This window comes from Erythrolamprus reginae, chromosome Z (assembly GCF_031021105.1).
Source record: "Erythrolamprus reginae isolate rEryReg1 chromosome Z, rEryReg1.hap1, whole genome shotgun sequence".
NCBI classification, from domain to species: domain Eukaryota; kingdom Metazoa; phylum Chordata; class Lepidosauria; order Squamata; family Dipsadidae; genus Erythrolamprus; species Erythrolamprus reginae.
In genome coordinates, this window is record NC_091963.1 from 57393885 (window position 1) to 57421819 (window position 27935).

Genomic DNA, 27935 nt, shown 5'->3' on the forward strand with positions numbered 1-27935 from the left:
CCCCTCCCCAAAACTGCCGGTATTGCAGCTGCCCCCACCCTTCCTACAGCTTGGAGTGCTTAGACTATAGAGCTCCTCAGATCTTTATCCCATAGGAAATAAAGGAAATAGGGGCTGGAAACCAATTAAACCCATTTCCATTATTTCCTATGGGATAAATTAATTCGGTACTCGACCAAATCGGTTCTCGACCACACTTCTGGAATGAATTATGGTCGAGAACCGAGGTACCACTGTAATAGCATTATAAAGGGTTGAGTGTATGGGTTCAGCTGTACATTCATTCGGTCCAATTTATAGGTGGTAGGTTTAGATCACCAAAAATATAAGAGGATGTGGGCAGGAAGCTGCCCAAGTTAGTAATGAGGTTATCTTATTTGCTTGTGAGATGTCATAATCAGGGGCTCTATAACATAGAAGGAAGCGAACTGTGGTATCTAAGGTCAATTCACAGAAGATAGTTTTAGGAAATTGAAGTTCATGTTTAATTTGCACTTTTTTAGGTTCAGAGATTTCTTATAGAAGATTGCAGCTACACCTCCTATACGGGTTTCTTTATCAGATCGGTAGATGTGATAGTCTCTGGTTGAAATAATGGAGTCAGGAAGGGATGTGTTTAGCCATGTTGAAGCGTGGAACTCATTACCGAACTCCGTAGTATCATCCCCTAACCCCCCACATTTTACCCTTAGATTGTCCACGGTTGACCTCTCCAGATTCCTAAGAGGTCAGTAAGGGGCGTGCATAAGTGTACTAAAGTGCCTTCCGACCCCTGTCCTATTGTCTCTCCTATATCCCATATATCTTCTCTTCTATCCCTATATCTTTCTTCTATTCTCTCATTGATTATTTTATCCTATACTCTCCTATTCTTTCTCTTTCTATTTCCTTGAAGGTGTCCTCTGTTACCTTCATTGTGTTTTATTGTGTATTGGACAAAATAAATAAATAAATGTTTCTCAGAAAAATATGTCAAGATTAACAGTTTTCAGTAGGAGACGTAGTTCAGATATTTTGTTGACTATGCGTCTTGAATTAATGTGTTTGCATTTAATATTATTAGTGGTTGATACAGAGGAAGTAAGGAATGTTCATATCTAGTTTTGGTTCATTGAGAGTTGGTTTAGGTTTGAGGAGGATTGAATGTTAGGATAGTTTTGGGTAATGTTGGTTTGTTAGATATGGTTTAAGGTTGGTTGATCTTGGCTAGTGATGGATTGGAGGTTTGGATGATTTTGGGTGATGATTGTTGCAGGGTTAGTTGGTGGGATACAGGTCTTTGCTTTGATACAATCAGTACGGTAATCGATATAAAGGTCAGTTTGTCCTTGGTCTTGGTGTTTTTTTAAGATCAGCTGTGAGTTCATGGGATTTGATACATTGTAATATTGATAAGTCAGGCCTTGAGCATAGGTTTTTTTTTGGATTGGAGTCATTTCTGTTAATAAGAGTTTATAGTATTAATGAATATTTGTTTGCTGAGTTTAGTTTTGCAGACGACTACAAAATTTAGGTGCTATCGAGCCATCTCTGTATTTAAATTCAGGGCCATCTCTAGAGACTTCAATTATTTCTTCTACTGGTAATTTTGGTGCAATAATCTTATGTATCTTATCTATATCTGGTTCGTTTGTGACATCAAGACCAAATAGAATGGCATATTGTGTGGTGCTTAATTCTCTTTCTCATGGAACTGGTGCATCATTGGTTGGGAGCTAAAAACTGAAACATCTAATGAACAGTTGCAGGAATTGGGTTTGTCTAGTCTAGTGGAAAAAGGAATTACAAGTGATATGGTAGCAGTGTTCCAATATATGAGGGATTGCTACAAAGAAAGGGGTATAAATCTATTTTCCAAAACAGCAGATGGCAAAATGGATGGAAATTAACCAAGGAGAGAAGCAATCTAGCACTAAAGAGAAATTTCCTGATGTGAGAATAGTCAGCCAATAGAACAGCTTGCCTTCAGAAGTTGTGGGTGTTTCATCACTAGAAACTTTTAAGAAGATATTGGACTGCCACTTGTCTGAAATAGTATAAGATCTCCTGCTTGAACAGGAGATTGGGAAAGAACATCTCCAACATTCCTTCCAACTCTGTTATTTTGTTGGCCATCAGTAAGACATTTTTAGTGACTGGTTGCTGATTTGACTCAAATACTTATTTGCATTGGGCCAAAGTAGAACATGAGTCTCTTGTATTTAGAACTCATTTGACCTACTTCTGTTTGGGTATTGTGGCTAATTCTTTGATCTGTTATTTTATGGTATGCCATTTTAAAAAAATGTAGGTATGGTAGTTAACTAAATATTAATAGGAGGGAGAGATTTTGCTATTTGGAGCTGATATTTTTGTACTGCTGAACTCAACGTTGCTTTTCCACAACTATGATAGAAAGAAATAATAAGTTAAGAGTATGATGTGGCAAGTCAGCTATAGACAGCCATCATCAAAATAACTGACAACATGGTGAACAAATGGTTCTCTCAAAAAGACAAAGCAGGGCCAAATTCACACAGCTTTTTTCTTGCAGGAGTCTACTAAAACAATGCCAAAAGGTCCTACTAGTTGCCGGTTTCCTCAATTGACCTTTCTAGACCGTCAGGAGTAAGGATGATTAAGAAGAGATTTTGTAAGATTCGTTGCATCAGTGATGACATTGACTAAAGCAGACACCTCCCAGCGAGCTCGAACAGGGCACTATCAGTCTCCCTGTAACCTTCAGCCGTCTGTTAACTTTCTTCGCTTTTTCACAGGCTTAGAAACGCGTGCGCACGCGCACCATCCTCGCTGCTCTGTACCGGCCAGTGGTCTCTTTCTTTCCTTTCACTTCTTTTTGGGCTTTCTCAGGTAAGGCTACTGAGAAGAGGGCAAGAAAAAGAAGGGTGGGGTGACTGGGCGGGGTGCTTTGTCGAGGATCCCTGGCCGCGTTTTGTAGGAAAGTAAGACTCTCTAGCGGCCGCACTTCCTCCCGAGCCTTCTGATTTTGCCATTTCGGCGGCGCGCGAGACCCAGCGCCCAACACAGATGCCAATTATGATGTCGTACGGCCGCCTGCCCCGCCCCATTGATACCGGGGGGCAGGGGGGGTTGGTAGTCGGCCTGCTGTTATGAAGCTCCAGACCTATCCGACTAATAGGGTTGTTTGTCTCCCGCTCTGTTCGATCTACACCCCACTCAAAAGAAGCCGATCCGCTCAGAACTGGCATGGAATAAAAACGTGGGAAAGCAACGTGAGGTGTCGACGTGCAGGAAGCGCTGTTACTCAATTCTGTTGCATTAACTGTGACTGTGTTTTTATGTGGTTTATGGGGAAATGTGCTCGTGCTGAGTAAACGTGCATCGCAACGAAACGTATACCGAGATCGTGTATTTTCAAAAACCAGTTTATTTGCATAATTTGTATAGCGTTTGGTGCAACTTTCCGTTTCCATTCTTTCCCCAGTCAGAGTCTGAGGAAATAGAATGGCTACTAACCATGCTCTGAAGGAAAAGACAGAAGACAAGCAACCTGCAGAGTAAGAATTAAATGGAGCTTAGACACTATACCTCCAAAATGAGGAATGGGAGGGAACAAATCTATCCTATCTAGCAATCAATCAATCAATCAATAAATAAATAAATAAATATGCATTTTAAAAAATAGGGGTGCAATGTATGACCATTTTCACGGTGTTTATTATAGCATTATTATTTATTGATTTTGAATGTGAATTTTAAATAATTTTTAAGAACTCCAATTTCCCTCTACTATATTGTAACGAAATTACCCCTTCAATAGGTGGTTGGCAAGGGTGGGCTACTGCCTGGACAGGGTGGGTGAGGGTCGGGGTTGGAGACCCCAGTGGGGTAGTGAAAATGGAGCTCCACCAGAGCACCCAATTTGCACTGAAAGATGCTGAAAGAAAATGCAGGGTGTCCTGCATAAGCCACGCCCACAGTGTGGTGGTCAATATTTTGGTAGCCCCTTACTGGTGGTTGGGCAATTTCGATAAATAATTTTACTGCAAAATAACAAAAATAGCAATAAGAAGGGGACCTTTCCACAGGTTTGTCTGGTGCATCAATTGCGACCCTGCCTGCATCAGGAAGTTTTTCTCATGCCCTTATCACCTCACGGTTAGATTATTGCAACACACTCTACCTGGGGCTATCCCTGAATAGCATTTAGACTACAACTGGTCCAGAATGCACCCGTGCAGCTGTTGTGGATGCAGCTAGGTACACCCATATCACATCAACTTTCCACGATCTGCACTGGCTCCCAATCTGTCCAGATGCCATTCAAGGTGTTGGGTATCACCTATAAAGCCCTATATCGCTTAGGTCCAGACTATCTTCAGGATCGCTTTTTATTGCATAGCACCCAGTGACTGATAAGGGCCCACAGAGTTAGCCTTCTCTGGGTCCTGTCAGCTAAACAGTTTTGGTTGGCGGGGCCGTGGGGGAGGGCCTTCTCTGTGGCGGCTCCAGCTCTCTGAAACCAGCTACCTCCTGAGATCCATACTGCCCCCACCCTACTGACCCTTCAGAAAACTGTAAAGATGTGGCTTTCCTGGCAGGCCTAGGGTCATTGATCAAATGATGCATCATCTAGATCCGGCCACAAAAGATATACATGGTTTTATTATGGGTTTTAAATTGTTCTTTTTATTGTTCTTTTTAGATGTTGTTCTCTTTGTTGTGAGCTGCCCAGAGTCCTTAAGTAGTTGGGCGGCATATAAATTAAACAAACAAACAAACATAAACAAACAAACAAACAAACCATTATACTGAATAAAACTTCATCTGTTTAGTGTTGCGGCATAGTAAATAAGGAAGTTGATCATACAAAGATGTACTGTTTTCATGATATTAGTAAAATAAAAATTTTCAAGAAGAGATAAACTAATTTAGACATTATACTACATTGGTTGCATATAGCTATTTTGAGATTACAAATCTATTTAACTTTTATTGATAGAGATGCCAGAGTTTGTGTCCCTAATCCACACCTTAAGAAAATGAAAGACGACATCTTGTATCATTTTGCTCTTGGGACTAATACCCATGATTTTCCTGCCTTATTTGGAGATATAAAGGTAAGAAAGAAAATGATTGTAGACTGTTAAATGAAAGCAACTGTTTTCATTTTCCATTCTGCATTCAAGTCCTATGAATGTCTTTCTTTTTTCTTGTGCTATTATATCAGAAATGGGTTGAGATAAAGTTGCAGAATCAACTTAAAATCAAAGAACCTGGAGCCGGAAAAATAGAGGGGAGGCTGCTAGTTGTTCTCAATTACAGTGGTACTTTTACTTACGAATGTTTTGAGTTACGAACTGGGTGTTAAGATTTTTTTCCCTCTACTCCCGAACCATTTTCCACTTACGAACTCAAGCCCGGGTGCGTGCGCTCTCTTACTGCTGCAGGGATTCCCCGGCCTCGTGACTGCCACCACCGAGACTCCCCAATGGACAGCGGCGGCACGCACACGCAGGTGACAAATCCCCCCTCCCCCTGCCTGCAGGCTCAAGAACTGTCTTAATTGGAAGAAGAAGCAGCGAAAGGAGAAGCGGAAGCGAGGAGGAGAGACGCACGCCCTCCTGCTCCTGCTCCTATTGATCCCGCTCCCCATGGAACAAACAAGAGGCCAAAAAAAGTGAAAAGGCTTCTCAATTGGAGGGAGGGCAGCTGTTGGGGATGAGGGTGCACGCAAGTGGGTGGGGAGAAGGAGAAGGAGGAGGAGGCGGCAGAATGAATGCCACATAGCTCAGGACTGCACCACTGTCCCCCAGACCCAGTTCTGCAGTATGACACCCCCCATTCCAAACTGCATTGACAAGTGTTTTCCCCCTCCCTCGGCTTCGGAGGCAGGATTTTTGAGTCCCTCCCACCTGGCCTGTGTGGAAGCCAGGCTAAGGGGAAACCCCACCGGCAGCTATGCTTGGCACGGGAGCAGGGCTCGGAGCACTCTTGGCCCATGTGAGGAACTAGATGAATACCCGTGGGCAGTGTTCCCTCTAATTTTTTTGGGGGGGTGGGCGGAAAAGTATAGTGTCTGAGCGGCAGTCCCTTCGGGACTGGGCAGCATAGAAATAATAAATAAATAAATACAAATCTAAATAAACTAAACTAAACAAACAAACAAACAAACAAACAAATAAAAAACCCACCCTGTTTTGCCTCAGAGAATTTCAAAATAAAATACTGTACCGTGTGTCTATAACAGTGAGCTCATAATAGGGCAACTCTATCAATATCAAAACGCCACTTAAATAGTTGAGCTAGTTTCAAACTAGATTTTGATTTTCTTTCTTCCTTACTCCCATTCTTTTTCTTTCTCTTTTCCTCCCTCTCTTTTTTCTATCTGTTTCTCTCTCTTCCTCTCTCTCTCCTTCCCTCTCACTCTTTCCCTCTCGCCTTCTGGGCAGGTTTGGAAAACTCTGAGTTGATGATGATTTTTAAGTGAGCGATTGCTCACTGCTCAGCTTAGAGGGAACTATGCCCATGGGGCAGGGAGGGGAGAGCCGCGCAGAGAAGGAGGATGCCAGCAAGGAATGCAGGCTCACTGACCATGAATGCAAGGACAAATCCAAGGGGATGGGGAAACGTTCATTTGGACGCTGGTGGAGGATGAAGAGAAAGAAAGGAGGAGGAGGGGGAGGAAGAGGAAAAGGAAAAGGAGAAGGAGAAGGAAGAAGAGTAAAGGAATCCGGCAAGCAACCCCTCTTTCTGTTCCTGGCACAGCTTGGGGAAGGAAGGAAGGAAGGAAGGGGTTTTAGGAAGAGGGAGGAGGGATTGGTTAGATGATTCCTTTTCTCCTCTTTCTTCTCCTTTTCTTCCCCTCTTCCTTCTCTTCCTCTCCTTCTCCTTCTCTTCCTCCCCCTCCCCCTTTCTTTCTCTTCCTCCTCCACCGGCGTCCAAAAGCCCATCCCCATCCTCCTGTCGCTCCGCTGTTTCCCCCCCGCAAGGTTGCTTGCTCGCCTTCGCTGCCATGGAGGGCTGGGAAGAAGGCGATCGCTCTTCCCTGGCTGTGTCTTCTGGAGCGCCACAGGGCAGTGCTGGCACAGCTTCAGAAAGGAAGGAAGGAAGGGGCTTTGGGAAGAAGGAGAAGGGGTTGGTTACGGAATTCCTTTCCTCCTCTTCCTCCTCCTCTTCCACTGGCTTCCAAACAACCTCCCCCCCCTGTCCTCCTGTCCCTCCGCTGTTTCCCCCCACAAGGTCACTCGCTCACCTTCACTGGCATGGAGGGCTGGGAAGAAGGCAATCGCTCTTTCCCGGCTATGTCTTCTGGAGTGCCGCAGGGCAGCGCTGGCACAGCTTGGGGAAGGAAGGAATGAAGGGGCTTTGGGAAGGGAGTGGAGGGGTTGGTTGTAGGATTCCTTTCCTCCTCCTTCCTCCTCCAGAGGGAGTGGAGGTGAGGGGATGGTTGTTTGGGTGCCATGGAGGAGGAAGAGAAAGAAAGGAGGAGGTGGAGGAGGAAGAGGAGAAAGAAGAGGAAGAGGAGAAAAGGAGGAGGAAGAGGAGAAGGAAGAAAGGAGGAGGAAGAGGAGGGGAAAAGAAAGGGGAGGAAAAGGAGGCAGCAGGGCTGTTAAGGAGGATAGAAGCCCCGCCGGCGAGGCAGTTCCCTGCGCTGTCAATCTACCCATGAGGCTCCCTCTGGGCAGCCTCCACTGTCTCCCCCCCCCTCCTCTACCCCCCCTCGAACAAGGATCAGAAGGCCGGCGGTACTAAGGCAAAAGGGATGACTTTTGGGATGGGCTTGCACGCATTATTTGCTTTTACATTGATTCCTATGGGAAAAAATTACTTCTACTTATGAACTTTTCTACTTAAGAACCCAGTCACGGAACGAATTAAGTTCGTAAGTAGGGGTACCATTGTACTCGTATTCTATGTCCCACCATTAATCAGAGACTGGCCCTTTGTCTCGGCCCTGCTATTTCTGTGTTCTTCCTCCCGAAGTAATAAGCATGCCACAAGAGGAACAAGGTGAAGGCAACATGTGATAATCAATTATGGTAATCTGGAACTCCTCTTATTGCTCATCAGTGACATTACTTATTTTTTAAAAAATAAATTTTATTTACAAGGATAAATACAGTAAATACATTTACAGTACAAATAACAATATAAACATGTAGAGCTAAAGAAGAGAAGAAAGGGGAGGAAAAGAAACAAAAATTGTACAATAAAATATAACATAGACAATATACATTTAACAAGAAACAAGAAACAAAAAACAAGAAAAGGGCAGGCGAGTGTACGGTAGATCTGTATTGAAAATATGAACTATAAATATTCTCTGTAGATTGTTACAATATAGCTAATAATCTGAATTATAAATAAATAAGAGGGAGTGTTGAGTATAGCAAAGCAAAGTGATTTTGAATATTAATTTAATTTTAACATATATCTTTATCTCATTCATCCATTGAAATACTTTAGACACCAGATATATATCTTTATATATAAAGAATTCTTAACATTTGTTGGGCAAATTGTTCTTTTTATCTAACCAGCGGTAAAAGGGGTTCTAGCAGTTATTGAATAAAGATTCATCTTTATTTCTAATTTCCAGAGTTAGTTTGGTCATTTCTGCACAGTATTTAATTTTTTCTATTATTAAATCATCTTTGGGTGCGTCTTCATTTTTCCACCATTAAGCAAATGCTAATCTGGCCGCTGTAGTGATATGAATAATTAAGTATACTTGATTTTTAAATAATTTCTGCCTTAAAATACCTAAAAGGAAGCATTCTGGTGTTTTGGCTAATTTAAAATTTAGAATTTCATCAAGCCAGATTCCTATTTTTTTCCAGTAAGCCTGCGATTTTTCACACTGCCACCATAGGTGGAAGTAAGTGCCTTGTTCTTTTTGACATTTCCAGCAGGTAGAAGACAATTTTTTATTTAACTTAGCTAATTTTATAGGGGTAATGTGCCATCTGTAAAACATTTTGATCAAATTTTCTTTATATGGGATAGCTAAAGTCAATTTAAAGATGCCATTCTTCAGATTTGATTTCATATTTAAGATCAAAATTCCATTTTTAATGTTTTTTATTTTGGTTGTGTCAAATTCATTAGTTGTTAAGCAGCAATAGAATTTTTTAATTAGTTTTCCCTGTGGTCCAACAAGTATTTTTTCTAGCAAATTATTTTTTGCGATGCCCAGCGTATTTTTATCTTCAGTGAATTTTGATTGAATTTGTAGGTATTCCCATCAGTCTGTCTTTTGGCCTATAGTTTCCAATTCTATTCGTGATTTAATTTCTCCATTAGTATTTATTATATCATTGTATCTTATTATGTTGCTCCTTTTATGTAAATTAGGGTGTACATAGGCTTCTAGAGGTACATACCATGTTGGGATTCCTTTATAGAATTGTTTCCTAATTTTTAACCAAGCATTTAAAAGAGGTCTTCTAATAAAATGGTTAGTAAAATATTTATGAATTTTTGATCTATTTTCCCATAAGTAAAAATGCCAACCTGAGTGGAGATCGTGACCTTCTAGATTTAACAGTGTGGTATTAGTTAGGAGTATCCATTCTCGTATCCACGCTAGGGATACAGCATTATAGTAGTCTTTCCATATCAGTAGGGCGAGGCCGCCCTCCTTCCTTCCTGCATATATTTAAGTCAGATTCTCGGGCGTTTATTTTGCCAGATGAAATTACTAGTTAATTTATTCAGTTTTGTAAAAAAAGTCTTGAGTTAGGTGAATCGGAATTGTTTGGAATAGGAATATAATTTTAGGTAGTACATTTAATTTAATTGCTGCTATTCTTCCCAAAAGTGAAAGCTGCAGTTTTCCCTATTTCTCTGTATTTTTAAAATTTTGTCGCTTAATTTGTCGTAGTTATCTTCTTTTAAGCTTGAGGCCTTTGCAGTTAAATTGATGCCTAGATATTTAACTTTTTTAGTTATTTGAATATCTAATTTTGAGGATAAGTTAGTTTTTTGCAACTCTTTCATATTTTTAACTAAAATTTGAGTTTTGAGTTTATTCATTTTTAGTCCTGCCACATTGCCATAATTATCTAGAATTGCGAACAGTTTTGGACCGGAGTCTAGCGGATCTTCTAAAATAAATATTTGTATGACTTTTTTTTACAATTTAACCCTTTTATCTCATCATTTTTCCTGATGATTCTAGTAAGAACTTCTAACGTCAAGATAAAAAGTAAAGGTGAAAGTGGACAACCTTGTCTTGTACCTTTTCGGATGTTTAGTTGTTACATCTCCATTTAGAATAATATATGCAAATTGGTGGGTGTATATAGCTTTAATCGCGTTTATGAAATTTTGACCAAAATCCATATATTCTAATTGTTTAAACATAAAGTTCCAAGAAACGTTGTCAAAGGCCTTCTGGGCATCTAAAAAGATTAGAGCCACTTGTTTATCACTATGAATTTCGTAGTATTTGAGGATGTCTATTATCATCCTTATATTGTTTCTTAATTGTCTACCCGGGAGGAATCCATTTTGATCAGGGTGTATGAAGTAATTTAAATAGCCTTTGATCCTATTTGCTAGTATGGAGCTAAAAAATTTGTAATCCACATTTAGAAGGGAGATGGGCCTATAATTTGCTACTTCCGTTGGATCTGTATCTTAGAAACATAGAAACATAGAAGTCTGACGGCAGAAAAAGACCTCATGGTCCATCTAGTCTGCCCTTATACTATTTTCTGTATTTTATCTTAGGATGGATATATGTTTATCCCAGGCATGTTTAAATTCAGTTACTGTGGATTTATCTACCACATCTGCTGGAAGTTTGTTCCAAGGATCTACTACTCTTTCAGTAAAATAATATTTTCTCATGTTGCTTTTTTTTTTTTTTAATAAATTTTATTGATTTTATAAGTTTACAAAAAACAAACGTATAACAGTGCACAGTGCATGTGCCCATCACCAAACAACACACACCCCCCATCACCCCCACCACCCCTATAGAAGGATTCAAAGACTTTTGAATTATTTGTCTATCTATTAATCCTTGGCTCTATCTTGAACGCTTTTTTTTACTAAAAGAGTGATTGTAGTTTATTTTTCGTATTTACATCACAGATTCTACTTAACATATAATCTTTTACCTTGTTCCATCGCACCATCAGCTTCTCTAGTTTATTCTCATCAAAATTATTTAATCTTATTTCCATAATTTCAAAGTGTATGTAATCCACCATGTACCAATACCAATTCTGTAGTGTCCATTTTGTAGAGTCTTTCCATCCTAATACTATCACCGCTTGAGCACTTTCCAATGCTACAGTTTTAATTTCTTTAGATTCTCCTAGTTCCCTATATTTAATTAAGATTGCTGTTTCTTTTGTAATTATCCAATTAATATTTAACATTTTATTAATTTCATTCTGGATTAGCTTCCAGAATTTCTGTATTTCTATACATTCCCAGATCATGTGCATAAAAATTCCTTTTTTCTGGCATCCATGCCAGCATTTACCTTTCTCTTTCCCCTGGTAATGTGCAAGTTGTGCAGGTGTATAATACCACTTATGTAAGATTTTTCTTCTCATCTCTTTAACTCTCGTATTTTTAATCTTATATATATTTACTATTATTTCTTCCATTTCTCTTTCGTCTATTTTTAAGTCATCCTGCCAACATCTTGTTAGACTTTTAACTACCTCTTCTTGCCTCTGCAATAGCATTCTATATATGTTACTGGCTTGTCCTTTACTTTCATTTATCTTTACCCTTATTATTTTTTCCAAGTTATTTTCTTCTCGTAAGAAGGTTTCTTTATTCTCCCTTTTATTTAAACATGTACATATTGCATTAATCTGCAACCATTGCTGTTTACCGATCAGCCATTCCAATCTAGTTCTACTAACTCTTCCATCTTTCTCATATAGCTGTTCCATTCTCATTACCCCTTTACTATTTAATATTTTAATGATTCTAATTAAATTATCCTCATCCCCTATATTCAGTGCATGCAACGTTGATAGCTTGGATAGCTTTATTCCACTTGTCCTCTGCCATTTAAGCCATATTTCTAAACATGCTTTAAAAGAATCACTTAGGGTACTGATTTCAATTCTATTCCAATTTTTAAATAATAATTCTTTATTATTTATATTATTAATTTCTCTTTCTAATTCTACCCATTTCTTTTCCCCCCATAGCTGTAGCTCGATTAACCTTTCAATTTGAAATGCATTTCTATATATTACTAGAGATGGGCTTCCCCAACCTCCTTCTTTTTCTTGTGCATACTGCCAATGCTTCCTTATTCTAGATTTTTTCTCTCCTTCAATCCAAAAGTTTAGTCTATTATCCCATTCTCTTAATTTTGCCTCAGGAAAGCTGCCCGGTAAAACTTGAAACAAATACATCATCTTTGGTATTATCATCATCTTAAGGGCCCTTATCTTAGCCATTCTTCCTAAATTTTTTCCCTTCCAATTTTTGATCTGCTTCTGGATTTTTTTCCATATTAAGTTATAATTGGCCATTGTTATTTTGGATGGATTTTTAAATAACCAAATTCCCAAATATTTCATTTTTTTACAACCTAGTTTCAATCCTGAAATTTTTTGAATTTCAATTTGCTCTTTGGGGCCAGTATTTAAGCATATTATCTCTGACTTTTCTATATTAACCTTGAGCCCAGATTGATCTTTAAATTCTTGAAGTAATATCATTATTTTTTTCATCATTTCAATTGGGGTTTGAGACATTACTATAGCATCATCTGCAAATAAGTTTAATTTCAATTCAAGTTCCCCTATTTGATAGCCTCTCCATTCCTTATCATTTCTAATTTTATTTGCTAGGGTCTCAATTGCTAATGCAAATAGCATTGGGGATAATGGGCATCCCTGTTTAGTTCCATTTTGAATTTTAATCATTTCTGTTCTATTGCCATTTACTCTAATTTGAGCTACATTATCCTTATATATTGTTTCTATAACTTTACAAAATTTATTTCCCATATTTAAATCTTTACATAGTTGAAATAGGTATTCATGATTAACTTTATCAAAGGCCTTATAAACATCTAATTTTAAAATGCTTAATTTCCTTTTGGTACTGGTAGCATGATGTAGAACATTAATCACGTTTCTTATTGGTTCAAAGATTTTCCTTCCTTTCACAAATCCATATTGATCTTCTCCAATTATTTTTGGTAATATATTCTCCACCCTATTTGCCAATATTTTCATAAATATTTTATAGTCCTGATTTAACAAGCTAATAGGGCGATAGGAACTAGGATCCATTAAATCACGATCTGGTTTTGGGACTGTTATAATTTCTGACATTTTCCACGTTTGTGGAGTTTCAAAAGTTTCCATTACATTATTGAACAATTTCTCCATATACGGTAATAATTCGTTCATATACACTTTATAATATTCAGCTGTAAAACCATCTGGACCAGGAGCTTTAGCAGGTTTCAATCCCTTAATAACTCTAGATATCTCCTCACTTGTAATTTTTGCATTTAACATTTGACTGTCCTCTTTCTTTAATTGCTTTTTAACCTCTGAAGTTTGTGAAACAACATACTCTTTTTTATATAATTCCCCATAAAAGTCTCTCATTATTTTTTCCATTTCTACAGTATTACGTTTTATTAGACCATCCTTATCTTTTAAAGCAGAGATAACAGATTTCTCTTTTCTTTTTTTTAAATAATATACCATTTGCTTCATGGATTTCTTATTCCAGCTACTAATTCTATGTTTCATAATCATCTTCATTTTATTCCAATTTTCCTCATCAAGTAATTGCAATTGCTTTTTCTTAAATGATAGTAATAAATTCCATTCTCTGTTTCTTGTAATTTTTAAAGTTTCTTGGATTAATTCTATCTCTTTTAATAGATTATTCCTCTTAACATTCCAGGATTTCCTAAGGAAAGCTTCCGTACTAATACAATTACCTCTCATCACTGCTTTATGTGTATCCCAGACTATTGTTTCTTTAACCTCGCCTGTTGCATTAATACTAAAAAATCCATTGAGTTCCTTTTGTAATTTAGTTCTGCTCTCCTCATTTGCAGAGACAATGGGGTTATACCTCCAAATTCTTTGTTTGTTAGAAATCCCTATTTCTAACACAACTAACATAGGAGCATGATCTGATAGCCATATGGCTTTCACTTCCGCTTTCTTCAACTTAACCTTATCTGTTTTATTAATTAACATATAATCTATACAGCTAAATTTATTATGTCTAGCAGAATAGAAAGTGTCTCTTTTAACCACATTTTGATGGAGGTCCATCATATTAATTTTATTTAAATGTAACTTTTTCTTATCCCCCTTCCCTGTTGTTAGTTCCAAATTAAAATCACCTGCTAAAACCACTATACCTTCCGCAAAGTTATCTAATTTCCGTTTTACATTTATTATAAATTGTTTTGCATTTACGTTAGGGGCATAAATAACCGCTAAAGTTACTAGATTATTTCTTATTTTCCCCTTAATAAATAACATTCTACCATCCTTGTCTCTCTTAATATTGCTTAACTGAAAATCCACTCTTCTATGAACCATTATAGCCACCCCTCTGGATTTATTCGTTCCTTTCGAATGATAAGTTTTTTCCCATTCAATATTTTTTACTAATTTGTTTGTTTTTTCCCTTCCCTTGTGGGTCTCCGACAAGAATAAAATATCTGCATAACAGTCTTTAGCCAGCTTCATGATTCTACATCGCTTCTTCTGTGATGAAAGACCATTTACATTGAGAGATAAAAGGCTTAGATCACCCATCTGCATAAACTAAATGCATTTCCTCTTTCAACAAAACAGAGCCTACCGGAGAATTGTTTATTTTCCCAAAGAATCCCCACCCTGTGCCCCTCCCCTGACCCTCCCACAGGGGAAGGCAACGGAAAAAAAAATCTTCCGTTACTGAGAGGCACTCTTAGATCTACGTTCCCTCTGAAAGCCCTCCCTTCTCCCCCATTTTACAAAACAATAAAAGATTCCCCCCTCCTTCCCTCCTTTCCCTTTCTTAACTAACGTGAACCCCCAACAAGAAGTACAAAAGTATGGAAAAAAAGAAGTTAATTAGTTGAAAAACTTAATACCATATTAGCACGACAACTCAGTTCAGTTTATTATTTTTTCTTCTGTCTGGTCACACGAGGCTGATCACGCTTCTCCGATTGCAGTGAGGCCAATTCTCTTTGAAGTTCGGCAATCTTCTCCTCCTTGGTTTGTTCTGGCTCGCGAAAATGTTCTGCTGCGTCAGGCTGGTCGATCGGTGCCTGGATCTGCATTGCTTCCTCTGGATTTAATCCCAATTGTAAAAGCATCTTCCTTCCTTCTTCTAATGACTTTGCCTGGAAAAATTTAGTATCTTTAAACACAATAATGGTGGCAGGATATCTCCAAGAAAATTTTATCCCATTTTCATACAGCTGAGAAGAAATCTCTCTCATCTGGTTCCTCATCTTGAGAGTCTCGGCAGATAAATCTTTTAAAACACGTATTGGAAAGGCTTTGTAGCGTAAGTTTAAAATCTGTTTGAGTTCTTTAAAAATCTCTGTAGCTCTTCTTTCTGAAAGAAATCTGATAACAATGTCTTTTGAATCACCCCTGCGAGGACCAAAAGCCCAATGCGCTCTTTCAAATTCTTGCAACTCACATGTAACTTTGTTCTCAAAGAACCACTGGTGGATTTCTTGAATAAGTTGTTTGCCCCCCCCAAAATCTTTGGGGAAGCCTCTCAAGCGTATGTTAGCACGACGCTGTCTATCTTCAAGATTAATGATACGAATTTCCTGGCGAGATTTCCCCGCTTCCAGTTTTCCAATCCTTTGATCTTGAGTTTTTGTTTGTTGTTTCAGTTCCGCCATTCCGGTTCCCAGTGCCGATAAATCTTTTTTCATCTCTTGGAGTAATTTGCCCATGTCAGCAAAACCTTTAAGCAGCGAGTCCATCTTCTCCTCCAGCTCCACAGCAGACGCCATCTTCGCTTTGTTCTTACTTCTTCACCCAACCGCGTCAAAAAGAGTTGTTTACTTCAACTTTTAACTCCTTCTGGTGAAGTTTTTCGACAGTTTATCCAGTTCACTCTCCTCTCAATCCACTTTTAGTAAGCTAGAGAGGGTAGTTAAGGGTTAACTTTTATTTTTTCTTCTTCATATGGGGGAGCTTTCCCTTGGTGCGTCTAGTCCATCCGACGCATGCGTAGATCTCCTCTTCTCATGTTGCTTTTGATCTTTCCCCCAACTAACTTTAGATTGTGTCCCCTTTTTTGGCTATCAGGGCCAAGTTTGCATCCGTCCAAGACAAAGGTATTTTGCCTTTCTCTAAGACTTCGTTATAAATTTCTAAAAGAGTCTCTTCTGCTTTTTGTGGCATATCTTTGTAAAATTCAATTGGAAGGCTGTCTGGTCCTGGAGCCTTATTTATTTTTTGCTTTTTAATTGTCTCTTTTAATTCAATGATTGAAATTTTCTTATTTAATAGTTCTTTGGTTTCATTTGGGATTTGGGGAGATAAGCCTGATTTAGAATGTCTTGTATTTTTTGTTCTTGTATTTCCTTGTTTGCATTTCCCTGATTATCATAAAGTTTACTATAGAAGTCTCTAGCTATTTGGTGTTTTTTTTTCAGGTCGTGGCATAATTCCCCTTCTTCTGTTTTAAGGCAATTAATTAATTTCTTTTCTTTTTTTAAAGTTTGTTGGCTAGCCATTTGCTGGGTTTGTTCGCATTTTCAAAGTTATATTATTAAGTACTTTTAATTTGTTGAGCTAGTTTCTCTTTGTCTAACAGATTTACTTGATGTTTAATCCAAGACATCTTTTCTTTTAAATCTTTATTCTGCGGTTGCTTTTGTAATTCTTCTTCTAGTATTTTATATTCCTCTTCCAGATCATCAATTTTTATTCTTTTCTTTTTTTGTAATCTTTGGCCATATATGAGATTGCAATTCCCCTAATCACTGCTTTAGCTGTATCCCAGAGATTTTGTAAGTTAGTGTACACTTTAACATTTTCTTGGAAAGAGAAATTAATTTCTTTTTTAAGTTTTTGTTTAAAATCTTCTTGCTTTAAAATCGATTTTTGAAATGTTCCTCTATAGCACTGTTTTTGGCCTTTCCATATTGCCTTTATTGTGCTATGATCAGAGGCTAAGTTGGGCTCTATCTCAATTGCCTCTATTTGTGTATTGAGTTCAGTTGTTGACCAAAACATATCTAATCTTGACCACGATTGGTGTCTATTAGAGTAATGGGTGAACTTTTTGATTAGTACATTTCTTTCTCTCCAGCAGTCTTTAATTTTATATTCTTTAATTAGTTCAAAAAATGAATTTGGGAGAATTCTTTTGTTTTGTTTTTTATTACCTCCATTTTTGTAATCATATTCTTTGTTGATTATTCCATTAAAATCCTCCATCATACAAATATTCTCTGTGACATAATCTCTAACGATAGTCTGCAATTTTTTATAAAAATTTTCCTGCCCTTCGTTTGGGGCATATATGTTAATTAAAGTTATAATTTCTTGGTCTTTTTGAATTTCCACTATTAGAATCCTACCTTCCTAATCTTTGTATGTTAATTTGGCTTGAATATTTGGATTAATATAAAAAATCACTCCTCTCATTTTCTCTTGCGCTAATGATGAGAACAGATTCCCCAATTTGTTCCTTTTGAGTAAGTACTGTATTCAAATTTATTTTTAATGTGAACCTCTTGCAGAGCAATTGTGTCTAGATTGGTCTTGGATAGTTTATTAAGAATTTTATTTCCTTTGTTTGGTGAATTTAAGCCATTTATATTTGTGGAGTAAAATTCAATTCCAAAGTTTATCTTTTTTTCGTGGGACTATGTTTTTATTATTTGTATTTGGGTCTAGTTGCTCTTGTGCTTCTAATTTCTTTTGGTACGTCTGTGTAGCCATCTTTTCCATCAAGTTTCTTATTCTTGTCAATTGTCTCGTCATGTCTAATCCACTCCTGATCTTCTAATCGTTATATTGTTCTCGACGGATCCCTTAATTCAGTTTGATTTCTCTTATCTACTGTTCGGTCATTATTAAAGTTTTTTTCATAAAATTCTTTAGCTTTGTCAATTGAGTCAATTTTTATTTTCTTATCTTGCCATGTTGCCATAATTCCTTCTGGGACTAGCCATCTAAAGTTAATATTGTGTCCTGTTAGTTACTTAATTTTTAATTGGGTCTTTCACTTTCTTCCTGGAGGCCACTAGTCTCATTTCAAAATTCTTTGGAAGATATTTTAAATGTTGTGCAGTCAAATAAAATGGATCCTTCATTACATGGAGTCCACAAATTACAACTGGTCACTTGGAGACAGTTTGAAGTTATGATGGATCCTTGAAAATGATTTAAAATTCCAGTTGTTGCAGCACTTCTGGGATCACATGATGTTTGGGAATTCAACCACCCTTAGTACTATCTGCTGAGATACTGTACCTATCTTCTCCACATCATATTCTCACTAGCTCCCCATAGCCCTTGGACTGATTCCAATTCTACTGTAATATCCTTACTCCTTCCTGTAGCCCATTATCAATCAGAGACTTACCCTTTATTATAGATCTTCTGGAAGCAGCTGCTGCATTGCAAAACCTTCATACACAGTGAATATGAATTAATATGAAATAAATTACAGCTCCCAAATTTGGCACCTGCTTCCAGGATGGAGACACATGGCCCCCACTATATAGGAAGGCCATGCAGTCTAATAGCTATTTGTGGAAGAAAAGTGACTGATCAATCACCCAAGGACTGCAGCAACCATAAAAAGTCAGAAGCATGGGATGTCTCTGTGGGTGTAGAAGGCCTTGGGAGACCTGGGGCAAGCTATATGTGAACTGGGGTGTTGCTGCTGTGTGAGTTTGTACCTGTTTCTAGACCGCCTACAGCCTCCCTTACCCTGGGAAACCTTGCACTCTGCTTAATGATCTATGTGTTTTCTTAATAGCTGCAGTGGGGAAAGCAGGAATGGAGATTGCTAAGTGAGATAATCATAGAGGTGCCTCTCTTAATGACCATCATGACTTGCAACTATAATGGGCAGGCTCCTTTATGTTCTAAGTCAAGAACTATAAGCTTCTGCATCTGCCATTTTCTACTTCCAAATACTTCTGTCATATTCTTATGCCTTTTTGTCAAAGAATGCTCACACTGAAATACCTATATAGTCTGCTTTCAACATATTGATATGAAATATAGTAATAATATCTCCATCAAAATTATTTATTTATTTAATATGCTCAATGAAAAATAATTCCAGCTACATATGTATTGTTGAATTTTGCTATGTACTGTTCTTAGAAAATGAAGTTAATCATGTCCAATAATAAATCATTTGAGTTAGCTTCTTTACACAACTTATTCCTATTTAAAAGATCAGTATTTCAAGCTTCTTTCTCTACAATATATTCCAAATATATAATTTAAATAAATATGGCAGTACAGAGCTTTGGTGCAATCAGACTCAATCTAAATTTGAGATTCTCTAGATTAGAAAGTAAAACCTAATTTCTCCTGATGATGTACTCAACTGTAGGTAGCATAGCCAAAGATGAAGGATGGTAGGTGATATTATCTACAAAATCTGGGAGACACACAAGTTGCTACCTTCTTCCCTGTTCTGTGGAAAACTACACTTGGAAAACTTATTGACCAATTATCATCTTTTTCCAGGTATAACACAACCCCATGTATAAGAGACCCCCGTGTTTCATGTAGTTTCTTGTAGTAAGCACATTTTAAGCCATCACTGTTCAGAAGCCATCTTGTTAGAGTGGGCAATACAGCAAGAACAGGAAATGCATTAGAAGAACAATATAGATTAAATCTCGAAGTGGCAATGTGATACAGGAAAAACTACAATAGAGAGGAATGATAGAGCTGCATATATGCTGCCTTCTCCTTGACCTTCTGTGTATAAGACGGAACCTTAATTTTAAGTAATTTTTTTTTAAAAAAAGTAGTGTCTTATACTCAGAAAAATATGTAATATGTATTCTAAACTTACATAATTTTCCTATAATGAAGACATTAATAATGCTGCATTGTGGGGCAACATCTAGATATCATTTTAGTTCAGGTAGTTTTTGAAACCATTTTTAATATTAATGCATATTGAAAAGGTAAAATTTTTCTAAGAATGTGTTTATTTATTTATTTCTACTTAGTTTGTATGTGTTGGAGGAAGTCCTTCACGGATGAAAACTTTTATTACCTATATTGCTGACTTGCTGGATATTGGTAATCCAGGTTATGATTACCCCAATATATGTGCTGGAACAGACCGGTATGCAATGTACAAAGCCGGACCTGTACTGTCAGTCAGTGTAAGTATACTATAGCATATATTTTAAAAACAAAATATATACATTAAAATATATCAAATAAGATACATAGATAGGTCTGTGACTTTTAAACGTTTACTTTTATTTGGACTAATTAGAATGTTTCATGTAACTATGCAAGCTTTCACATTCTCTAATATTCTTCCTTGGCATTAATTTTCTTTTTGAAAAAAATCAATTTTTAAATGAGTTTAATATTTTCAATTTGTCAAACAACTAATATATACAATGACTATTTACTCCAAATAAAGATCTGAAAATTGAGTTTGTCTGCTTTTTTTCTGAGAGCAAAAAGTGCTGTTGAAAATAAATGAATTAATAGAACATGTAATAAATGTAGATACTTCTGGACACAATACAATTACAAAAATAAAGAAAATTAAAAAAATCTGGATTGCAGACATGTTTTTTAACCAACCAATCAATTGAGATGTTGATATGATTTGGAGCAGGGGTAAAATGCTCCTGGTTTGGGTGTGCCTGCTGGTCCTCAGAGAGTCAATAGCAATGGCAACCCAAAGCTTCACCCACTTGCCCAGGTGCCACCATCTGGGGCATTTTACCCTCTGCGCATGCGCAAAGTGTTCTGCACATGCAGAGGGTAAAAGAACCCAAATGGTAGCATCCAGGTGGTTAGGCAAAGTTGTGCTGCGGTTGCTACTGTCACTCCAATGGGCAGCAGCATACCTGAACAAGGAGCATTTCATCCCTGGCTTGGAGGTGAATTATGCTCCAAGAAATAGACAAAAGAGAGAACAGATATAAAAGAACTGATTGATGTCTGGGAAAAGCAAATAATATTTTATCCAATGTTGGTTTCAGAAAAACATAGAATAATAGAGTTGGAAGGGACTGAGGAGGTATTTTAGTCCAAACTCCTGGTCAAGCAGGACACCCTACATTAGGGATCCCTAACCCCTGGTGCATGGATTGACACCGACCTGCAGCATACCCGAAACCAGGCCCCATCTGCAATATGCAGACAGCACACAAAACCACACTTCTTCCAGTCCATGGAAAAGCCTTTCTCCATGGAACTGGTCCCTGGTGCCCAAAAGGTTGGGAGCCGCGACCCTATATCATGAGAACAGGAAACACAAGGAGTTTCAAGCCAGTGAGTGGCTATTCAAATCTAACACACTTTTCAGGTAAGCTCACAGCCACTCAGCTTGCAAGCCTTTCAGACAATGCCAGATGAGAAGGCTGAGAGCCCCGCTGTACAACACTGGCTATTTAGAATACTTTGTTAAAAGGTTCAGGATAAATATATTATTCTTTATTAAGCAAAAATGTTCAGCTTCTATAAGTAAAGGAGAATAATCTGTCATTCTGTTTTACTCCTCTGTAAATTTGCATACTCATTCAAACACAGACAAAACATATGAAATAATAAATAAATATTCACAGTATTTCTCCCCCTCCCATTTTTAAATTTCAGCATGGAATGGGAATCCCTTCAATTGCCATCATGTTGCATGAACTCATCAAGCTGCTGTATCATGCCAAATGCTGCAATTTAACCATTATTCGTATTGGCACATCTGGTGGGATAGGTATTTCTATCGTTATTTCTTTAAAGTAAATATGTGATTTATTTATTTATATTATATTATATCAAATACAAATTATATTTATAATGTAGGTTTGACACCAGGCTCTGTGGTGATCACAAAGCAAGCTGTAGATGCTACCTTTAAGCCACAGTTGGAACAGATTATTTTGGGAAAATCTGTCATTCGCACTACATACTTAGATGAAAAATTAACTGAAGACCTTATGGAGTGTGCTAAGGAACTTGATCAGTTCAACACAGTTATTGGAAACACATTGTGCACTCTGGATTTCTATGAAGGTAACACTAGTTTAATACTACCTTGTGTGTAGCAAACAAAATTTGAGTCTGAATAAGTAGATGATGAAGTAAAACATACTTTTCTTAACATAGAATAAGAAATAAAAAACCATGAAAAAAATGCATATGTAAATTCCAGATGTAATGGAATTATTTTTCAAGAAAATGGGAAAAGACATGAATGGAGACTACCTACTTTTTTTTTGAAGGGGGGGGGGTCATCCAAGTGTAAATTGGTTTACCTCATAGTTATATTTATTTGGTTACAGTCAGGTGATCCTTTTTAAATCTATTTAAACTGATTTGTTTTTAATTTTCTGTTTTGATTATAGGTAAAGCTGTGCATTTCTTGAATTTAAAATGACTTCCCTTAATTGCATAGATACAACAAGTTCAGCATTTGAACTCTAGGCACAACATATCAGGCACCACATTGTGACCTGCACCGAACTAATAATTATTAAGATATCTTAAGATCGTGTGAGGTCATTATATAAATTAAATAGATCAGTTATACAATCCAAACCATTCAATCAAACAGCATAACTCATTAGAGAAATTTCCCCAACTTTCATTCTTCCATTGGAGATTACCGTACTTTTCGGTGTATAAGATGCGTTCGGTGTATAGATTTTAGAGGAGAAAAACAAGGGAAAAAGTACAGTGGTACCTCTGTACCAGTGAAACTTAATTCATTCCGTGATTAGGTTTGTAAGTAGAAAAGTTCATAAGAAGAAGCAATTTTTCCCATAGGCATCAATGTAAAAGCGAATAATGCATGCAAACCAATTAGGATAATCCAAAACTTTAAGGCTTAAAAAAGAAGTGGCAACCGGAGGAAGCAACAGGCAAGGGGCATTTTGAAGAGAGATTGGGCACAGAACGTAGCAGCAAGCAAGGGGCATTTTGAAGAGAGATCGGGCACAGAACGTAGCAGCAAGCAAGGGGCATTTGGAAGTGAGTCCGAGGAGCTCTCCACAGTTGCCCAATCTCTGCTACGCCCAATCTCTTGCCTGCTGCTACGTTCTGTGCCCAATTTCTCTTCAACAATCTCTTTATGAGCTCAATGTGTCCTTGCCATTACCCCAAAACGATCTCTTCCAAATAGCTTTCTCTTCTTTATGAGCTCAATGTGTCCTTGCCTTCCTTTTCTCTCACCCCAAAACAATCTCTTCCAGTTTTCTTTAGTTTATGAGCTCAATGTGTCTTCAAAATGCCCCTTGCCTTCTGCTATGTTCTGTACCCGATCTCTCATAAATATGCCCTTTGCTTGCTTCTAGGTTCTGTGCCTGATCTCTCTTCAAAATACCTCTTGCTTGCTGCTATGTTCTCTGCCCGATCTTGCTTGCAAAGTGCCCTTCACCCCCTGCTACCTTCGCCGCCTGTTCTCTCTCTTCTCCAATGTCTTCATGCTTTGCCATGACGGTAGTCAAAGGGATGGGGGAATGGAGACCCTCCATGGCAAAGTCTGGCTCCAGTTCCCTTGCGATCATCAGAGCCTATAAACTTAAAAGCGCTTGTTTTGGCTGCTGTTTGCAGCAGCAGCAGCCAAGAGAGAAGCAAGGGTTTGTAAGTTAAAAATGGTTTGTGAGAAGAGGCACAAAAAACCCATGAACACCCGGTTTGTATCTCAAAGTGTTCGTACGTAGAGGCATTTGTAAGTAGAGGTACCATTGTATTCTGAACCAAATGGTGTAGTATTATATTGTTTTAATAAAATACCAGTGTAGCAGAATACTTTTTACAACCATGTATACTTTTTAAAACCATGTATACTTTTTACAAACTTCAAACTTGACATTTACAAGTACTTCAGGCTTGTGGACTTCAACTCCCAGAATTCCTCCACCAGTCATGCTAATTTAGGAGTGGGAGTTGAAGTCCACAAGCCTTAATCTTGCCAGGTTTGAAGACCCTTGCACTTCTAACCCCTAACTGAGGGGTCTTCAAACTTGACAGTTTTAAGACTAGTGGACTTGAACTCCCAGAATTTCTCCACCAGTCATGGGAGAAGAATCTTGGCTAAGGATAACATTACATACACACACACACACACACACACACAGGGTCCGTTGCTCTCTGTTGCGCAGTTTAACTGCTGCAATCCTAATCTGGTTGAGGAAAAAGTGAAAACAGTTTTCTCCTTCCCCCCACCTCTCTCTCTCTCCTCTCCCTTCTCCTTCACTCTGGCTTCCTCCAAAGCCTTTTTGAGGAGACAAGTGAAAACATCTTGTCTGCTCAAAAGTTTCAGGGTCTGCCTTTTCTGTCTACCTCCTTCCCTTTCCTCTGTCCCCAGTTTGGATGGCGCGATGGGACGCCGGGGTAAGGAGTGTGGGGGCATGTTGCTCTCCAACGCAACCCGTTGGATGTGCAGAGCGCCGAGGGGATACCCCCCCCCAGTTTTCTGCAGCTGCTGTCATGCACGCCCACCTCACCTGCCTCGCTGCTCCCCCGAAGACAGAAGATTGGGGTGCGGGCTGATGGAGGCGAGCCCCCTTGCACTGGACGATCAAGGCAACCCTGCAGGCTTCTCCACCAGCTGGATACACAAAGTGCTGAGGCGTCACCCGCCCACTTTTCCTCAGCTGCTGCTGTGCGCCCTGCTTCACTTGCCCGGCAGCGGGCGTTTCTCGCAGTGTCCCTGCAGGCACTGCGCCCTGTTTGTATGCCCATGGTGACTAGCCACCCCCATCCAAACTGGGAGGGGTGCTGGCAGGTACCCCGTGAGAAATGCCTATCGCCAGGCAAGTAAGGTAGGGCGTGTGGTGGCAGCTGGGAAGCGGGCGGGCGTTCCAGCTGGTGGAAAAGGTGTGTGGGGCAGCCTTCATCATCCAGCGCGAGTGGGCTCAGCTCCATCAGCCCCCGCCCTCATTGTGTTGTTGGGTGGCAGGCTCGGCTGGGCGAGCGGCTGTGGCACAGGCTGGGCAGGGGCTGACACTCTCGGTGCTGCTGCTCCTTAAACGAAAGCTGCCAGTCGCTGCCTTCGCTGGGACTGGCTAACTCGAGCAGCACTTCCATCTTGTCCCTGCCAGCTGGAGGCCCCAAGCAGCTGCCTGGAAAGAGAGGCTTTGTTGCTGGTACTACACCCAGCGCCCTGCCCATCTCCGGGGCCGAGCTGCCGGGCGGCCTCAGCAGCATTCAATGTATAAGACGCACCCAATTTTTAAAGCGCATTTTTTCGGTAAAAAGGTAAAACACCTTATACACCAAAAAATATGGTAAACACTATTAATGATTGTGACAGAATCTGATTGAGGCAGAAAAGCAGGGAAAAATAGAAAATGCAAGAGAGAAAGGGGAGGGAGGGAGAAAGGAAGGAAGTTTTGTGAATGCAGAGGTCAGCAAGGAGCTCTTTACGGTGTTCAAAAGTAGCACATAAAGCTGGATTAACGGATAAATCCAGAGAAAACTAACTGTAAAAATTATTCAGGAAAGGGCAGAAATTTAAGATTTAAGATTTAATTGGATTTGTATGCCGCCCCTCCCCGGGGACTTGGGGCGGCTCACAGCATATACAAAAAACAGTAAACAATAATAAACAATCCAATTAATAATACATTTAAAACAATTCTTTTTAAAAAATTCTAATTTAAAAAGCACGGCTGCATTTTCGATGATCTGAAGTTTCCGAACACTCTTCAAAGATAGCCCCATACAGAGAGCATTGCAGTAGTTGAATCTCAAGGTGATAAGGTCATGAGTGACTGTGAGCAAAGACTTCCTGTCCAAATGGGGCCACAACTGGTGCACCAGGCGAATCCGGGCAAACACCCCCCTCGCCCCAGCTGAATGATGGTGCTCCAAAGTTAGCTGTAGATTGAGGAGGACGCCCAAGTTGCGAACCCTCTTTGAGGGGGTCAATAATTCCCCCCCCCCAGGGTAATGGATGGACAGATGGACTTGTCCTTAGGAAGCAGTACCCACAGCCACTCTGTCTTGTCTGGATTGAGTCTGGGTCTGTTGGCATCCATCCAGACCCTGACAGCTTCCAGACACCGGCACATCACTTCCACTGCTTCGCTGAGTGGACATGGGATGGAGATGTACAGCTGAGTGTTGTCAGCGTACTGATGGTAACTCACCCCATGCCCTTGAATGATCGGTTTCATGTAGATATTAAATAGCAGTGGGGAGAGGACCGACCCCTGAGAAACCCTACAAGGTAGGGACTAGGAGTCAAACTCTGACCCCCCGCTAAATTGTGAGTCATGTGAATGTATGAACAAAAAATAGCTTTTCAGAACTACCAAATATGCTTTAAGATTTACTGCAGTCTAAATGTTTTAAATTTAAGTAGGAATAATAGAATAATGGTAATACTTGTATCTTAAGATAGGGCATAACTCGTGTCAGGGAAGACAATCTGATTTAGTATTGCTTTCCAGCTCCCCATGTTCTATCAGGTCACGAATACATAGATATCTGTTAATAATACATATACAAATCATCTGTCCAACGTCAATCTTACTGGCTAAATAATTCCAGATACTTTTGTTATCTTGATTTGACTTGTTCCCCCTTGCAATTGCCCTGAGTCTGCGGAGAGGGGCGGCATACAAATCTAATAAATAAATAAATATTGCTCCTGTCTCAAGGTGAATACTGTATTTTTTTTTAATGTAATATGCATCTTTTTCCTCCCTAAAAGAGGCTGAAAATATGGATGTGTCTTATACTTTAAATGTAGCATTTTCGAAGCTTTTTTCCCCCCGGCCTTAACTAGGTACTAATGATCTTCCCAGCTTCCTATTCTCTCTGAAGGTTTTTTCCAGCCCTAAGTCTTTGCAGGCTTGTTTTCATTCCTACTCCCTCTGAAAATGCCTTTGGTAGGTAGACCCCCCCCCCTTTCCACCCCTAAAACTAAGGTATAACTTATACTCCAATGCATCTTATAGTCTGAAAAATACGGTGTTTAGTGGACCTTTAATCACCTGTCCAGGATCTTATTGCAGAGATGTGTACATCTTTAATGACATGTCATACATTTGTAGGTCAAGCTCGCCTTGATGGTGCCATCTGTACATATACCGAAGAAGAGAAACTGCAATATTTGAAGGAAGCTCACAAGGCTGGAGTAAGAAATATTGAGATGGAATCTTCTGTTTTTGCAGCTATGTGCAATCTTAGTGGCCTCAAAGGTAACTCTATGTATATGTTATTTAATCCACTAGCTTTAATTTTAACATATAAAAGAGTTTTTAATTTAAGTAGGAATAATAGAATAATGGTAATACTCATATCTTAAGATAGGGAATAAATCATGTCAGGGAAGGCAATCTGATTTAGTATTGCTTACCAACTCCCCATGTTCTGTCAAGGTTTGCTAACGGACCACGGTTTACTCTTATCCCTACTATTGTTAATTAAATTGAATCTTCCTTAAATGGTTTCTCTCTAATAGGAAATAATAAAATAATTTTAATATAAATTTTCCACAGTAAATGTGGATTGTTATTAGTTTATACATTATTAAATTATTATTTTTCAATAATTTGGGGAAACTAATATTGATATTGTTTTGTAACTGTTAAGGTGCTGTAGTATGTGTAACATTGCTGAACCGACTTGAAGGTGACCAGATTTCTACACCTCATGACATTTTGAAGGAGTATCAGACAAGACCACAGAAGCTGGTGGGACAGCTGATTAAAAACCATCTTAGGGAAAAGTGACCTCTGTACTATATATTTCTAGGAAACTTTACTTTTACTTGAATTCTTGTTAAAAATATTTCCATGTTATCATATCCAA

At 38.7% G+C, this 27935-nt stretch overlaps 1 protein-coding gene across 1 annotated transcript; it reads left to right on the forward strand.

The window, feature by feature from the left end:
• The first annotated feature begins 2792 nt into the window (after positions 1 to 2792).
• Positions 2793 to 27935, forward strand: LOC139155002 (uridine phosphorylase 1-like). Its single transcript, XM_070730175.1, has 8 exons — positions 2793 to 2850; positions 3446 to 3518; positions 4964 to 5081; positions 20156 to 20314; positions 21771 to 21885; positions 21975 to 22184; positions 27176 to 27322; positions 27717 to 27935. The coding sequence occupies exons 2-8, from the start codon at positions 3466 to 3468 to the stop codon at positions 27854 to 27856; spliced, it is 942 nt and encodes a 313-aa protein (XP_070586276.1). The 5' UTR covers positions 2793 to 2850; positions 3446 to 3465; the 3' UTR covers positions 27857 to 27935.